At 39.4% G+C, this 17,227-nt stretch overlaps 1 protein-coding gene across 2 annotated transcripts; it reads left to right on the forward strand.

The window, feature by feature from the left end:
* Window positions 1-334: 334 nt before the first annotated feature.
* Window positions 335-6,566, forward strand: HESX1 (HESX homeobox 1). Of its 2 annotated transcripts, none has more exons than XM_059480363.1 (6): window positions 335-450; window positions 2,110-2,191; window positions 4,472-4,730; window positions 4,837-5,042; window positions 5,350-5,451; window positions 6,359-6,566. In XM_059480363.1, exons 3-6 carry the CDS (start codon window positions 4,517-4,519, stop codon window positions 6,455-6,457), a joined length of 621 nt encoding a protein of 206 aa, XP_059336346.1. In that variant the 5' UTR covers window positions 335-450; window positions 2,110-2,191; window positions 4,472-4,516; the 3' UTR covers window positions 6,458-6,566. The 2 variants fall into 2 exon arrangements, with proteins under 2 accessions (XP_059336346.1, XP_059336345.1); XM_059480362.1 differs by lacking the exon at window positions 335-450 and adding an exon at window positions 1,597-1,793 and having other exon boundaries at window positions 2,106-2,191.
* The last annotated feature ends 10,661 nt before the right edge of the window (window positions 6,567-17,227 follow it).

A 17,227-nucleotide genomic window follows, 5' to 3' on the forward strand; every position in this document is an offset into this window, starting at 1 on the left:
GCCGGACGTCCCGCCCCTCTCGGGCCCCGCTTCCCCATTGGCCCCCCCGGCTTCCTCATTGGCCAGCTCTCCCCTCCCACTCGGCTGCCCATTGGCTGACGGGCCTGTCCGTTCACGCGCAGGCGCCGGGGATGAGGCGCTCGCGCGCGGGCCCTCAGGGCCGAGGCTCTGGCGGCGTCCCGGGAGCGGCTCCGTGTGGGGGGCGGCTCCGTGTGGGGGGCGCTGCGGAGGCAGCCGAGGCCGTGTCCCCGCTGAGGTGACTGCTCGGCAATACGAGTCACGGCTATCAAGCGAAGTGTCCTCCCACCCCTGTCTGACTGTGCTCCACGGGTTGCTGTGGTCTCCTCAGACAATTACCTTGAGGGCCGCTCCGCAGCGAGGCAGCGCTGTTGGGTCCCTGCCGTTCTGGAGCGTCTTTGGCACTCTTTTCTGGAGCATCCCTTTTGGCAAGTCTTATCCCTGCCGTGTGGATGGGCCCCAGGTGGAGGCCAGTCACTTCTGCTGTGCTTGCAGTGAGACGACAAGAGGCCTTAAGCTGAGACAGGAGAGATTCTGATTAGATATTAAAAAATAGTATCTCTGCTCTCTTAGTCTGAATAATTGTGGTGCCCTAAGTTGGTGGCAAATTTTAAATGCTTAAAACTACTGTGAGGGCTCACTGAAGTCAAAACAGATCATTGCTTGGACTTGTGAACTGGTTCAGCTCTGAAATTCCTTAGAATTGTAGAATCCCTAAGGTTGGAAAAGACCTCTGAGATCATAGATCCAGCCATTAATCCAGGAGCCCGTGTTCACCACTAAACCATGTGCCCAAGTGCCACATCCTCACATGTGAACACTTCAGGGATGGTGATTGTCAGTGCCACCCTGCCCATGGAGAAACTTTTCCCAATATCCAACCTAAACATCTCCTGGCACAACTTGAGGCTGTTTCCTCTGGTCCTGTCACTTGTTACCTGGGAGAAGAGACTGACCCCCACCTGGCTACAGCTTCCTTTCAGGTAGTTTAATCTTAGTAGACTTGATGATAGTTTTTAGCTGGGGAAAAACAAAACCAAAACAAAAACCTATTCCCTTGTTGGTTTTGCCTTTTTGGGACCAGGTGAACCTAGTCCAAGACCAGATTAGAAAGTGCATGAAGTCGTTCAGCAGAGCAAATGATTAATGATTGTGCAGTCTTGCTATGAGACCATTCTTTATGTTGTATCAGGTTATGATTTACCATTAAAAGCAGATAAAGGACAGGACTGGTGTGTTAAATCACAAACAATTAAAGATTTTTGAGATGGCTTTTCTTTTGTTTGTTGGTTTGGGTTTTTTGACGGGAGGTGGGTGGGTTTTGGGGTTTTGTTTTTGTTTTTTTTTTTTTTTTTTTTTTTTGCTGTTGTGTTGTTTTGTTTTTTCCTGTAGGGAGTGGTGAAGAAATTTCCAAGTTAATACTGTTCAGTCAATTAATTTGCCAGCTCAGCTGGTGACTCACCTGACTGAAGCAAGTCTCAGCACCTCTCCCTTTGCCTGTCAATAAGGATAATAATTCAGGGTTATCTTACAGGTGTTTTAAAGACTAAGTCTTGTATCTGCAGCCATGTGACAGGACATTAACATTGGTTCATGACAAATAAATGTATCTGCTTTGTGGTTTTGAGACAGTTAACTTGTGACCAAGCTTTACAGCAGCCTTTACAGCAATAAGAATGACTTTGTTTTGTGCTGTAAGATCGTTTTCCTGTGGAATTCAGGAAGGTGGTCACTTAAAGTGGATTTGGTTTAGTTAGCTTTGTGTGTTTACAGCTGTAAGTGGCATCCAAAAGTTTTACTTGAGCTACAAATTTGACTGCAACAAATGTAATAGTAATGAATTGAAAAATCCCTCTGCATCCTCTAATTGTGGTTTTGGTGTTACACTGTTTTCAGCATTGTAGACCTTGTGTTACTGTGTGAGGGTTTTTTGTTGTTGTTTGGGCTTTTTGGTTTGTGGGGTTGGGTTTTTTTGGGTAGGGGTTGTTGATTTCTGTTTGTTATGTTTTGTTGTTGTTTTTTCTGCAAAATATCTGCTAAGAAGCCTTAAAAATGTGGGGAACTAACGCTTGGCACTTTGTCACCAGAGAGAAGAGCAGTGAACAGATCTTCAGAGGATTCCAGATGTGTGCCCTCATGGAGAGAACATTCTGCCCCAGCTGGAGCTGTGTGGGTAAGGTACTTTGCTTTATTTGCAGTGTTTCCCACTTGTTAACACACTGTTTCTCATACTTTTGCTAGTAGCAACCTTGGATTAACCTGGAATTTACTTGCATTCACTTAATCTCCCTGTGTCAAAATAGCTTTTACTTCAACCAAGAAATAGCTAACTGCTTTTGTTTTGTGAAAATTGGTGTTACCATTTTAGGGTATTCTTGCTTTAAAAAACTTGGGAATTCTGAACTTGGCTTTGAATATAATACTTGTTATTCATGTTAAAAACATATTGGAAAGAGAGCTTATGCAGCATGACTTCTGAGGTGGTGAGATACTGGGTAAAGAGGTTGTGGGAAAGGTGAGGTGAAAGGCAAATTTTTGGAGTGTGGTAAGTAATGAAGAAAGATAAGATATGTATCATTTATACCCTTTTAAAAAGCTGGAACTGTTGCCCAGGCTCCAGTGCAAGGTGACCCAGCAGTGGGTGAGAAGGGTAAAAGGCAGCCAGGGCAAGGGCTGGGCCTTCAGACCAAAGCCCCCAAGAGCTCTCGGTGTGATCTCCTCAGCTGCTGCAAACAGCCAGAACGAGAACTCCATCTCCTAGAGAGATGAACTCCCCTGTCCCTGGGCAAAAACCAGTGGTGCAAAGTCTGAAAGGGTGATTAGTTTCCTGCCTCATCAAGTATGTGATGCTGTAAGAGGATTGGATTTGCATATCCAAGGAGCAGTGACTTTTCCTATTATTGGTTACTTAGGATTCCCAACTTACTGTTTGCTGTGTTGCTCTAATTACCCCTACCAAGGTATTCAGTTAAAAGTCCATAGGTAATTTCAAATGGGTTGCAAGGTAGCATTGCTCACTACTGATGGGCCAAAACAATGAAATTCAGCTTTCAAGGGAAGGCTTAAGGCCCATAAACGGTGACTGGAGCTCATCTTGCAAGTGAACATTGCAGGTGGATGCCTGCTGCTTGAAGATCCCTTGACGTGTGTGAGAAGTGTCCTTGGTAAGGTCACTTCTGCAAGTGTCACTCTTTTAATAGTTTGGTTTGACAACGATCTTACTGCACAGCACAAAGCCAGGCCAGAAGGAGGGGTAACTTTTCCACCTGAAATAAAAATACTGTGTTCATGTTTGCCTGGTTTTTTTGGACAAATCTTGATTTTATAGTGTCTCTACAGAAATTCCTCCTTTTCTTTGCCTGAACCAAAAGCTGGTTTTGAGCATGTGATGTAAACTGCGCTGTGACTGACTGATGAGCTTGAATATAAAAATGTTATAGTCTGTATTTTATTATAATGGATGAAATCAGAATTCTGTCAGACTTTATTACAAAGCCTTTATCTCCTTTCTTCCCATTACTCATAACTTTTTTTGTGTGATTTTAAGTGTTGGCTCTGTAGGATTTAAACATACTTCTGTTTGCTATAAACCTACAAGGAGGGAGAGACATTTGTGAGAAAAAGTTTTACTTGAGCTACAAATTTGACTGCAACAAATGTAATTGTAATGAATTGAAGAATACCTCTGCATCTTTTAAACCTGTAAATTTGAGTGTACTGCTTCTATTATGTGAAGTTTTGCTTTTATGTAGTGAAGAATTATCAGGAAATTTCACATCTGGTACGTTTCAAAAAGGCTGCAACAAAGTTATTTTAATAAGAAAAATGAATGCATGAATTATTTAAAATAGTTGGTGCAACTGTTCCTATTAACTAATCCAGGCACTTGGAAGGCAATTACACTGAGCTTTGACAACACTGCCAACCCACTGCACAGTGCCTTATGCCAAAAGCTATTGTTGTTTTATTGACCACGTTCACCATTACATATGCATATGAAAAAACAGAGGCATTTTCATCGGGATTACCCTAATAGCATTAAGAGATTATTTTTTAAATTTCCTTGGAAGGAAATTCACTTGAATGAGATTACTTATTACTTGACTGGTTTCCTATCATGCTTCTATGTTTAGGTAAGTGGAGTCCATTAGAGTATAAAGTTTTTTAAAAAACTGATTTTATACATTAATGATTTCAAATAAAAGAGAAGTACTATATTTGTGCACAGCTTCTTTTGAGAAAGTGAAGTCGATGCTCTGGTTAGGAGAGATAACACTTTTTGTCCCCCTTGGTGGCCCCCCTAGTGTCACCATTAGTTGCTAATTACTTGCAAACAAATAAACAATTAACTCCTCGTGCCTCTTGGTGGGAGAGTTTTCATTGACATGCTAAAACTTTCTAATAAAAGATTTTAATTAATGACGTTACAAATCCAACCCCCTTGTCAACACAGCTATAAGGAGGCCTTGTGGAGAAATGCAGGCGCAGTGCCCCTGCTATGCTGGCTGAGGGCGAAGGCATGGCCGCTCCCTCGCTCTGTGCTGCCGCCACGGCGGCCTCTCCGCAGCGCCGCAAGGTGCCCGCCTTTGGAGACAGCAAAAGCACGCACTGCTCCTTCTCAATTGAGAGCATTTTGGGGCTGGAGCAGAAAAAAGATGGCATTCCAGCTGGGAAACCTCACAGACCCTGGATGGATGCATGCACCAGCTTGGGTGAGTCAGTCTGTTTTGTACCCCTTCAGTTCTTACCCCTTAAGATACTGGCGTGTTTCTACTACAGACCAGTAAACTGAAGCTCTCCTTTTCTTGCTCTTTCTAGTTCTAGGTGATGACAGTAATCCCCGTCTGCAAATCCCTGTTGTTTGCTATGAAAATCCATTATTTCATGCTAGAAGTGATCCAGTGCAAGAGGAAAACGTTTTGAAATGTGAAAAATATTTTTCAGTCACTGAAAGGCTGTCTTTCAAACGAGAATTGAGCTGGTACCGGGGTAGAAGACCAAGAACGGCATTCACTAGAAGCCAGGTAGGGCTTTCCTTAGCATCTAACAAATGGGTAACAATGTAGTTGAGTAAAATGTTGGAAGGAACTTCTAACAGCTGCTAAGTTCAGTGTGATGTACCTCTGCAGAGAGAAATGTCATCAGGAACTAGTGCAAATTAACAGGAATATTGCTAATTTCAGCAGATCTGTGTTTATGCATGGAATCATTGTGCAAACACTGATCAAAAGTCTCCCGTTGAAAAAACTGAGCTGTTATTTTATTTATTTTATGTATTACTGCTATGAACATAGTGTTAACTATTCAACAAGTGTATTTTAATCTCCTCAGATTGAAGTCTTGGAAAATGTTTTTAAAATGAACTCCTACCCCGGCATTGATATTAGAGAAGAGCTAGCTCGCAAATTAGATTTAGATGAAGACAGGATCCAGGTAATTAAAGACTTATTGAACTTTTCTGTAATTCCAGCTATATGTACCCTCTGCTTATATACATAAGTGGTTTGATAGCAGTGATGAGAATTTAATGCTCTCAATTTAAACCAATGTATATACAAGAAACATGCCTTCAATGATTTGTGAAATGGAAACCGTTGAATTCCTTCTGAAATCTAAAGCCTTCCATAGCACTGATGAGGAATTAATCACTGTAATATTGCCACAATATCTGCTCTGTTAATCTCTAGTTATTATCTGCAGAACTTGATAATTTCCTTAAAATAATTTTTATGTTTTGCTTGTCATCGTATTTGAAAAATAAATTCGAAACAGGCATGAACATAATGTGTGAGACTGCCAGCAGAGCATAGGTGTGTTAAACCTGTGTTTGAACCTATGTCTTTCTCTGGCCAAAAGCAAAATCTGTTCAGGAATGTTAATTATTGATTTCCAGGTAATTCCATGTGATAAGAAGCACACTGTAAACATAAGAATTTGCTTTGTTGTTTATCAGGCTTTTGTTGCAATTATTATATTGGGCTTAATGAGAAACTTGATGCTGCAAATAGTTAAGCAGATGAAGAAATAGCACCATAAGACATGTGTGAATTCCAGATGTTCAGGATCTTCCAGGATCTGATTCTGTCACTGACTTTAATACCAGTTTTTATATTAATTACAGTGAAGCTGATCTCATTTTCCAGTTAACCTGGGGATATTATTTTCTTTGTCTGTGGTGTTAAAATTACAGGCATCTGCAGATTTTAAATTTATATTGAACTTGCAAGCTGCTGTCATCACACAAAATATTGTCCTACTGTGTGAATACTTTTAAGTTTCAAATATTATTCTGCTTCCACTGCTGTGTTCCTGAAAATCTTCCCTTCTCTTTCCATTTCAGATCTGGTTTCAGAACCGCCGTGCAAAGCTGAAAAGATCCCACAGAGAATCTCAGTTTCTGATGGTGAAAAATACTTTCACCTCCAGCCTGCTGGAGTAGAAGGAAGGATGGTTTGCTGTTACAGTACTGCTACAGAAAATGAAGAATTGTTCATAACCTGTATTAAGTAATATGTAATTAAGTAATAGTAATTATGATTTTATGCCCAGATTTGAAAGTTTATTATAATTTTCATTCAAATAAACTGTAAATACTTATTCTAATCTACTTTTTGTGGAAAAAGTGAACTTTTCCTACATATACTTGAGTAAGTATTTTCAGAGATTTTGAGATATTTTTGCAGTTTAAAACAATGCAAACCCTAGGTTGCACAAGAATTTCACCTATTATGAATTACTGCAGATGACTTGACAAGCTTTCTGGTGTTAGAAGAAGTCTGTTTCAAGTCTGAAATAAACTGTATGCAAAATAGATTTTGCTACAGGGAACAGTTTGTTGCATTGCAGTTTAAATAGCTTATTTATAAAGAGTATGATAGTTTTCATGAATAAGATAATTTTAGAAAAAGGTGTCTCCAATGGAAGGAATAATATTCAACTGACTTCACTTTTAACCATTGCTCAGTTAAAAGAAGCTGACAATTATGATATTTTTATGTAATTTTAATTAATTTAGGTTATTTGCCTATTTAATTCTCTAACTTGGTTATCTCCTCTCGTGTCAGTATATCTGTTCCAGTTATGGAAATTGCCCTATTATCTTTTAATGACAGAATGTAGCATGTCATGGGATCAGATCAGTGGGGCCAGACCAGATATCCAGATCATTGCCATTAGTTTTAGGGAGTTGAATTAATTTTTATCAAACAGTACATGAAAGTTAATTATCCCCATATTTGATATTGAACATGAAGTCAAGGAGAGCCATATACCAAAAAAACCCCCCTCAAGTCTTTCTTCATTGGCACAAGGTAGGGAAACATTGTGAGTTCAGGTTGATGCTGCTCTTTGTTCAGCAGGGCTCTAAGCACTTGCCTCATGTGCTGGTGACCTTCAGTGTTTCTTGCTCAACATAAATTCCACATTATCTCATGAACAGACAAAGTTTATTGCTCTTCCTTTCTTCATGCTTGTATCCATGGCTGTTGTCCAGTAGGATGAAAGGTAAGTTGATAAAATAGGGTGATTGAAAAAATCATTTTATGTAGTCTCATACTAGGAAAAGCTAAAGGGAGGGATGATCTGACAGTCCTTACTTACAATTTTGAATTACAGTTTGAGCTACAAGAGATTAAATAAAAAACATTTCTATATTTTCTGAAAAATATCACTGAAAAACTGCATTACTCTAGAACTGGGTGACAGATATTGGCCCTTCCATGTTTTTATCTTCATTGGCTCATTGCCTTCACTTTTATCCAGAACCCTAAAAATCTTTCATTGTTTGGCTTTGCTCCTGGAAATCTTATTTTAGTATGGAAATAAGAAACTTTTATCTGATATTGAAACATTATTTTTTGTGCTTTTTTTGATTTGGGAAATAACATTCCTAACTGAATCCTGTTATAATCCTGCATTCCAAAATACTTAAGAGAACCACAAGTAAAGCAATTTAAATTGAGCCAGATCCATTAGGAATAGTTTTTAGAGAAGTTGAAATCTCAATTCAGATACCTGCCTGATCTGGTAAAGGCAAAGACAATATTGGGAATGCATTCTTTTATTTTGTTTTTCTTCACACCTCAAAACGTATATTGCCCATAGCTTAACCTCATTGCAGGTAATCTGAAACTATTGTCTACTTTGCTTCTGGAAACAAAGTTTCCAGCAGCAGCAGATTAGACTAATCTGTACAGATTGATTGCTTAAGAACCTTGCTCTATTATCTGGCAAATACCTAAATACACCTAAAGTCTGCTCTAATGGAACTGGTCTCAAGTGACGGAAGTCTGACAAAGCAATTTAAGAGAAGCTGTAGAACAGTGGCAGAATAATAATAGCACCAGCCCTGCTATCCTGCTCTCCATTAGCAAATGTTACCAGCAGGGTCTTTAGTGTGAGATGTTAGCAGTGTCCCACACAGTGCTAAGGGGAAAAGAATTTAAAAGCAGAGTTGCATTATTTGCTTCATTTGGCTTAGCTTGTTCTTCCCAGAGTAAAGGAATCAGCAAGTCAAAAAAGAGCATCTCACTTTACATTTATACCTGTTTTGGCCAGCATGGCTTTAAATTATGCCCATCACTTTCTCAAATACAGCTGGATTTTTTTCCACCTTGGGAAGTGTTAGGCTGGACTTCACAGGGTCTTTGTCCTGTCCTGGCAATATGCAGGGCTGCCTTGGCAATGTGTGTGACAGCTGTGTTGGCTGTGCAGGAACAGCAGTGGGGGAGGCCACCCTGCATGCTGGAATCCAGCCCTGCTCTTCCATTCCTTGGATTGATTTAGTTTCCATATTAATTGTTAGATTGATGATCTTTGTCTCTTTATTTTAAAGGACTTGCCTAATTGGATGGGAAATAGAAGGTATTTTATTATTAAAAATACTTTGGAGCTATAGTGATTGACCTGAATTATTATTTCATGCCCTGTTATTTGTTTAATGGATTCATCTTGAATCGAAGTCACATTCTGTTATTTTATATGAGCAATTTATAGTATCTTGTGTATGTATTTGATAATGAAAGAGGAAAAAGACAAAGTACAATAATCATTATATGAGAGGGAGCTGGGACTGTTCAACCTCTTGGGGGGCATAAGGATCCCACCTGATTGCTTCAAAAAGGGAATTCTTGTGGTCACAATGAGGGAGAGGAAACCAGGGCTGCTGAACAGCTTTCAGTTCTAGATTCCTTTGTGGGGGAATAGTGCCTGGACTTGTGTGACATGAGGGGAAAGGGCTACAGAAAATATGGAAACCAGTCTGTCTATTCTGGGCACCCAAAGCTGATACTGGTGGCCAGCAGCATTTTCAGGAGAATCCCAGGAAGGGTGAAGTGTTGCCTTGCATGACCCAGTGTTGCCACTGAAGTTTTGCTTTCTTGGATTAACTAACAAATGGAAAATTATCATGTACTTTTTGAGTTTACAGCAATAAATTGGATTTCTTTTAATACCTAATTTTTTTGCAGGATACTCTTTAAGCAAGGAGGTAAGAACATGATGAAAAATGCTTAGGGATATGGGCTTTGGTGTAGCTGGGTGTGATTGCCAGTGACTTTCATTCCCCTGGGTATGTTTTACATTTGATCACATGGATGTGCTGTGGGGCTGGTATTAGAGTGACAGAATAAGCACTGCATTGCTTGTGCCTTAAAAAATAAAAGGAAAAAAGAACAAAAAAGCAGTGAAAGGACAGATTTTGCAAGTGTGTTTTGATCCATGTTGTGAATCAGTGTGAAGTTCAGCATCTTGAGCAGAGTATGTTGTGGAATCACACAGGTGCAGGTAGTGCTTTTGATATTAAATATCAGGCAGGGTGATCTGACTTGGGATGTTGTAAGGATGTGTATGTGTGACCAGTAAAATTGATACAACACCTAGACTGAAAGAGAAGTAAATATTCCTTCTTTCTGCATTTATGTTCCAGGATTTTTTTCTCCTAGCTCCTAAACCAAGTTTTCCTCTGCCACTAAGATGGCTTGAAGGACAGAAGTAGGCAGGTGGTATAAGATAGTCCCCTTCATTAAAAATTATCTATGTCATTAGTCTTGTTATTAATCACTATGAAATATAGGGACTTTGCAATTTTTAAATTGCATATGTTTCAAACTCATTATCTTATTGTGACCTTTAAAAAAAAATCCATAACCTTGCATCAACTCAATTATTGCACCTTCTTTTTCTCTGATCCTTCCTTGCTCTCTTAGAACTGAATTTTTATTTTACCAGTCCATGACATTTTACTACTTCTAAGGTTTTAAGTGCCTGACCACAATTTCTAGATGCTGGAGCATTCTCTTGTCTGTATAACCAAATTATGTCTTATAAAATGAAAATTAAAAAAATATTTTATTTATATATTTCCTACTTTTAATCTTTAGAATTTTATTGTATGGATCATAATAGTACTCCAAAGTATCTTGTGATTCAGTTTCTATGAATGATGCCATATTAAGGAAATTAAGAAGATAGCAGATAAAGTATTCTGCACTAAAAGTCGGTGGCTGTTTATTTGGCTTTTCCATATAAATTCAGGCTTTAAAGTCACGCATTTTGAAACGGTTTTAGTCTGTGTTTGAACTGCCTAGAAAAGTGCTGGGCTGCTTCTGTCCTCTAGAGGCCGGGTTTAGCCATGACAGCCCCACTGCTGTGGGATTTAATCCGCGTTCTGCAGCGGGGCCGGGGCACGGCGCGCCCGCAGGGGATTGACTGATCCTTCCAATTACACAACATTTGTGACCCAATTGATGTTCTGCACACGTACAGGGCCTGATTTCCCAAAGCTCTGAGTGCTCAGTATTGAACAGAACTTAGTGACGGGTGGGAGCTGAATGTTTTTGATGCTCTGAACAGCCAACCTTTTAAAATCTTACCTCTAAATGAATTTAGGCTGCTATTGGGACTCTGTGTCTGTAAGACTGCCCAGCTTTGTCAGTTTATGGTAGGAGAATATTTTCACATTCCAGAAAGGAATTCTCAGGCAGGGTCTCTTCACAGAAAGGGTTGTTAAACATTGGGGCAGGCTGCCCAGGGAGATGCTGGAATTGCCATCCCTGGACATGCTCAAGAGACCTCTGGATGTGGCACTGAGTGCAGTGGTCTGCTTCAGAGTGTGGTGGTTGGTCAAAGGTTGGACTCCATCTTAAAGGTTTTTTCTAAGCTAAATGATTCTGTGAAAGCTTATGACAAAGTATCCTGCAGTTCTAGAATAACTCCACTCATTATGGTGTAAAACTTAGAATGACTTCTGCTACAATATCTACTAATGTAATTCTTCTGTGATGATAAATACAGTGTTGTCAATGCAAATATTTGCCAGGCAAAAAACTTATTGCCACCAGATTTTCATTTCACCAATTGTTTCATCACATTAGAAGGATAAGAAATTACTTTGTGCTGTTTAAATACTGTGCACTTTTTAACCATTCTAATTGCTTTTCAAAGAATTCAGTTAGAGCAAAATATTAAAAAATATCATATTATCCATCTGTCATGATTCAAATATTTGTAGGATTCTCTAACTTCAGAGTAGCATTCCATTGTGTGCTATGGGATGTGGCTGTCTGACAATATTCCTGTAGTTTGCTGTAATTCATTTTGGCAGAGAAAGGAAGTCAGAGGGAAGCATTCTCAGGAGGCATCAGCTGTGCCCTTAGAATGCTGAGACTTCTGTAAAATTTAAGGTGGTTACATGGAAAATCTTTTCTTGGGGATGTTTTTGTTGAAATTAAAAAAACTGATCCAGTCTTTTCCTTCTTTCCTATGTAAACATACAACTCTGGGCAGTTAGTTTTATCACAATTTATAGTTTAGGAGGACTGGTGTTTTCAGTGGTTGCTACTATTGTAATCTAATTAGAAAGAAATAACATTAATCTATTGTAGTTTACCATATTAACAGGCTTTAACTTTCCATGGAGTGTTAACAAATCTTGTTCACTGCATTTCAGTCTGTTATTATCTGCATATTTATCTTACTCTTTCCAAAAATAAGCAGCTAACTCAATCCTGATATCCAACTGCTTCAGATTTGTGTTTTAAAATAATATGCCCGACTGTAGAGAAAAAGAACCATGAGTTTGTTTGTTAGAGAGGTAGAGCTGCCAGCAACAATTGTCATTCCTGATAGGGCTCTTCCTCTGTTTTTTTCAGCCCAGCCATGTAGAACTGCTGTGCATTCTTTCATAAATCTGTTATAAAGTGTTCTAAAATTACACTGGAATATTTTGGGGAATATTTATCATATAAACAAAAACAAACAAAAAAAGGAGATTTCCATATGCTTCCAGCCTTGGTATTTTCTTTCATTTGTGTATTTCCCCTTGTGGAGTAGAATGATGTGCTATTGACAAAGGGCTTTCCAGTCTTCTTCCACAGTGGTTGCACAATAGTCAAACTTTTTTAAATTCATCCAGTCATGTTTCTATTGTTCTGCAGTGGTATCTGGTACAAGTGTCTCTATGCATTTTAATTGCAAAAAATGTCAGAACATTTTCTTTAGCCTTAATTACCCTTAGCTTTTGGCATCAAATAACAAATGATGTCATCCCAAAGTGCTTGAGCAAATAGCTCTCTCTCAGTTAAATGGGAAAGGGTTTAAGGCAGGTTATGCTCAGTGAGGGGTCCCTTAGTGTGCTAGGATTAATTTTGCAGACATTGCCACAGGATGCTGTTGAATTGCACAATGGACATTAAATCAGGTTAGGGTTGTTCTCCCTCCCCCATGTTTCCCTGCAGAAGGAAAAGGACAGGCTGTCTGCAAGGGAAGCATTGTGCTGCAGTAAGAAAGGGTTGAGACTAGAATTAAAACTGGAAACTTTTGTAAAGGTGCTACTTCATTATAATTTCTGGCATTTATTCAAACTGCATTGTGAGGATCTTGGTTTGCATTTTTAATAGCTGTTTGAGATAAAATTTCTATATTGCAGAAATACATTATTTTAAAATAATTGAACATTACAAATTATTCATTTGTTGTTAAATAATAAAACATTGATAACTTTGAGGATACAGTTGTTGGTTCAGAATAATTTCAGTTCAACATGAAAAATGACTCATCCATACAATTTTCAATTTTCTTTGCATCATAAATCTACTCTTCTTTAAAAGTGCAGTTTCGTATTACCCCTAATCCAATGTAACAGAAGACTGCTGCTGAAAGATGCAGTCCTGCCCTGCTCCCTCAGAAACAACATGTGGCCACAGGGTGAGTCACTTTGGGGTGCTTTCGGAGCAGGGAGGAGTGTGCTTGGTGGCACATCATGAAGTTGAATTATCTTAGAGAACTTCCTTTATTATATTCATGTGAACAAACAGATACAAAACTAAACAGAAATACAGAAATCAGACATTTGACTGCAAATATTTTCTGACGGTAGAAGGAGGAGGCATCTATACAATACAGGGAACTGTGAGGTCTGGGGAGGGGTAACATTATATGAAGATTTGCATCCACGGATCACTGACAAATTGTTAATTTGATGGTGATCAGAAGTAATTTTCATATAATAGCTGTTTAGTTTAGTTCAGTCATTTCCTTTTCACCATAACATACTCCTACATCTGATGCTGACTTGAGCCTCTAGGAATATAGGACGTCAACTTCTCTGGTCATTAAGTGCAGTTTCCTGTAGAAGAGATTAAGTCATCCAGAAAGGTCACAAGACCATTCAGTCCCTTCTCTCTGAACTCTACAAGCCTCAAAACATCCCCAAATATCTGGAGATGGACTTGGGATTTTTGAGAAAAATCTCAAACATGACACTGTGACAAAAAAAAAAGTGAGCAGGAGGGAAACTCTGTGGGATTCTGGAGGTCTGGCTTAGGCAGCAGAGAGGATTGGATGCTCCATTTCAGGACCTGCTGCAAAGCATCTGGATATGGAAATGGCTGGCAGTGTCAAAGTAGAATTCTTGCATCCAATTCCACTTTCCCATCTGGCCACAGCAGCAGCTCCTGCAGAAGTGCCAATAAAGGTGTGGCCCCAGCAGGAGGCAGCTGGCAGCCAGGACAGCCTGCTGGGTGCTCTGCCACTCCTGAGAGAGCAGCACCACTGGAGTGGAACTCTTCTCGAGGCTCTCAGCCACTGCTACTGCCTGGATGACCTCAGCAAGTGGAGTATGTCTCTACAGACAGCAGCAAATTAAAACCAAAGAATGCTACACACAGGGCTCTTTTCCTGTCTTACTGAGGCACAGAGTCTTTCCTGACTCCAAATCTAATTATTGGTTTAGCCCTGAGCATGTGTGCAAGACATAAAAGCAGGCATCTTTGTGACTTGGTGCTTTAGTTTCCCCATCTATAAACTGAGACTGGTAATACAGATCTTTCTTTGAGAACTCTGTGTTTCATGAATTTTTGTCACATTTCTCAAGGCATAATGTTTTAATATTTGCCTTCATAAGATGGGTATTCATAACAATTGATAGATTTGATTCAAATTTCAATTTTATGGCTTGAGGTTGTTTTCTTATCAGTTGATAACCTTTCACTTGAGCCTGGCCAGATCATTTGAAACTATGGCATGCATAATACAGAAGATTCCATGGAAACAGAATTTTTGTGACCTCTGACACAGGTGGAAATTTTCATGCCCTTGCTGGGAGTGTCCACATCCATTTCACACTTGTTAGTTTTGTTCCTAAGATTTGATCATGGACGATGGTTCTTCCTCTATTTTATGCTCAGTGCTCATCCCATAGATAAACCATCCCCATGGAAATGGGACAATTTCATGCAAATGGCTGCTTTCAAAAGATCTGATTTTCTGTCTTCAAAGATCTGCTGGATGAAGTTCCAGCAGACCCTCACATTGAGGGATTTCTGTTCTGGGATCTCTTTTTGCACATTGTCTGCTTGGTTCCCTGTATCTGATGCTCTTTTCCTAACAGTGGGCAGTGTCTGTCTGTAACAGGAGTTATTGACTCACTGCAATATTGTGATATTGCAATAGCCATGATTGTCTGACTTAGCTGAATACTCTACAAGCCTGATGCACCCTTTCTGCCCCAAAGGGAGCTGTTTGAATGATTTCTTTTGCAGTTAAGGTCAGTCTCTCTTGGGAGAGAATTCAGTGCTAGAAATATGAACTATGGATGGAGCATAAATCCAAGAATGAATTTTCTTTGAGCAATAGAAAGATTTTGTAGGGAGTTTTTAACCATATTGCTGGAAATTTTTGGTCCATGAGTTTTCATGTATTTATAGGAATTGCTGAGTTCTCTCTGTCTCCTCCATCTGGGAACAGCTGCTCAGAAAGGAGAAGGAAAAAAAAACCCCAGATTTTTAGCTTTAAGCAAGATGGGAGAGTGGCAACCAAAACCAGCTGTAGAATGCAGGATACTGATACCCATGACTTTTGGGTATTATGCATTCTATACTACTCAGAAACAAGAGACTGTTGTAAAAAGGACAAAGGAACCTAGAGACAAGCAGAGTCCCCACCACCACTTTTGCCCTTCCATGAGCTCACAGCAGTTTGGAGACTCCTGTTAGAAACATTAACTGCAGTCATTTGATTCCTGCCTCTCCACTACTGTTTTCCACCAAAGAATTCAGTGGAAATTATTCTAAATGGATCTGAAGCAATGCAATACTTCTGTGTTCAGGCAGTGCACTCACAGGAGAGGCTGGACATGGTGGCAGCATGGAGGAATTGTCTTTCAGATGTGTCATTTGTTATTAGCTTAGGCTGAAGTGGTGGGAAGGAAGTATCAGTGCTGGTTTTGTCTGATGGCATCTTTGCTTTGTGCTGCTAGGTTTGAGCTATCAGTAAATGAGGCAAATCATTTTGCTGCTTTCTGGACACTGCCAGTGTAACAGTGGCACCTGTGAGTTCTTCAGTTGTTCTGCTAGAAGGCATTGGCACTATTTGTTGTGTGTCTGTTTTTGTTAAAAACATCATAGACTAATGCATCAATAGCTCAGATAATGCTCATTTTGTCTTCACTTAAAAATTACAGCTGCTCCAGCAGTCTAGATCTCAGCTAACAGAAAAAGCCAAACAGTTTCCCCATGGTTTAGAAGATTTAATTGCAGATCTATGGCATTATGTCCAACAGGGAATCCTCGCTTGTCAAAGGTGGTTATGGGAAGCAGAGGTATTTACTGACCTGGAAATGAACTGTACGTATGTCTTCCTTTCTTTAGCCAGGATGCTGTGGTATTTTATGTCCTTTGTAATTAATTCAAACATAAAAGGACTAGTTATTTACAGGTTTTATGCAGCCTAACTTGATTAAAAATAAAAACGCTCATATAGTTCTCATGCCTGTTAAACGACTTCTGAGTAATGCAAGCAGAAAGTAAAGCAGGAATACCCAGACAGAAATGTGTGGTGTACAATGAGAAAATGTACTAAACTTCCATTGTGGCCTGGGCCATCAAAAACATCTCATTATAAAATCAGTGGAATTCCACCTAGAGACTTAATATTACCTTTTTCAGAATTCCAGCCTGCAGGGGAAAGGGAGATCAAAAGTAAGAACCTTTTGATCCCAGAGCAGCAAATAACAATGGCCTAATCTCTAATTTTTGCCAAAAAAATGTTTAATGTAAAAAATATAATTTCTGTTCATGTCACATTGGAGGGCAATAGCCATCCTAAAGTCACAAACCTGTTTTCAAAGCTAACTCTGAGTGCCAGGGCTGTGATCCATCAACTTAAACAAACAGTTTAAGAAAGCTTTATCATATTATTTTCACCACTAGTAACAAAAGATGGAAAACCTATGATAGGTGCAAAACCAATAGTAGTTAAAAATTGCCAGCTGGTCATGTTTCCTTTCAACTGATTGCCTTAGTGGTGGTTTTACATAATATTTCAATCCAAACTCTAACGTCTTTTATAAAATACTGATGGGTTTGTCTGTTCCATTAGGATGTTTTTGTCCAAGATCAAACAGAGCAAACAGAATGCACTAAAATCAAGGTTTTCAAAATAACTGGAGTTAAGTGACATGTAAAAGTGATGTATGACAAGGCCCTGGGCTGTCTCATCTGAAACTGAAGTTAGGGCTACCTTGAGCAGTGGGTTAGGCCTAGTGACCCCTGAGCTCTCTTCCAAGCTGAATTGTCCTGTGCCTTGGAGGAGCCTTGGGCTGCTCTGTCTCTTACATGACTTTGAGAAAAAGGGGAGGAAATGGATGTAATTTACTGATATATTAGACCACCTTGCATTTGATATTTATCAGAAATGTGATTTATGTTATTTT

Source organism: Ammospiza nelsoni, chromosome 11 (assembly GCF_027579445.1).
Source record: "Ammospiza nelsoni isolate bAmmNel1 chromosome 11, bAmmNel1.pri, whole genome shotgun sequence".
Lineage (NCBI taxonomy): Eukaryota > Metazoa > Chordata > Aves > Passeriformes > Passerellidae > Ammospiza > Ammospiza nelsoni.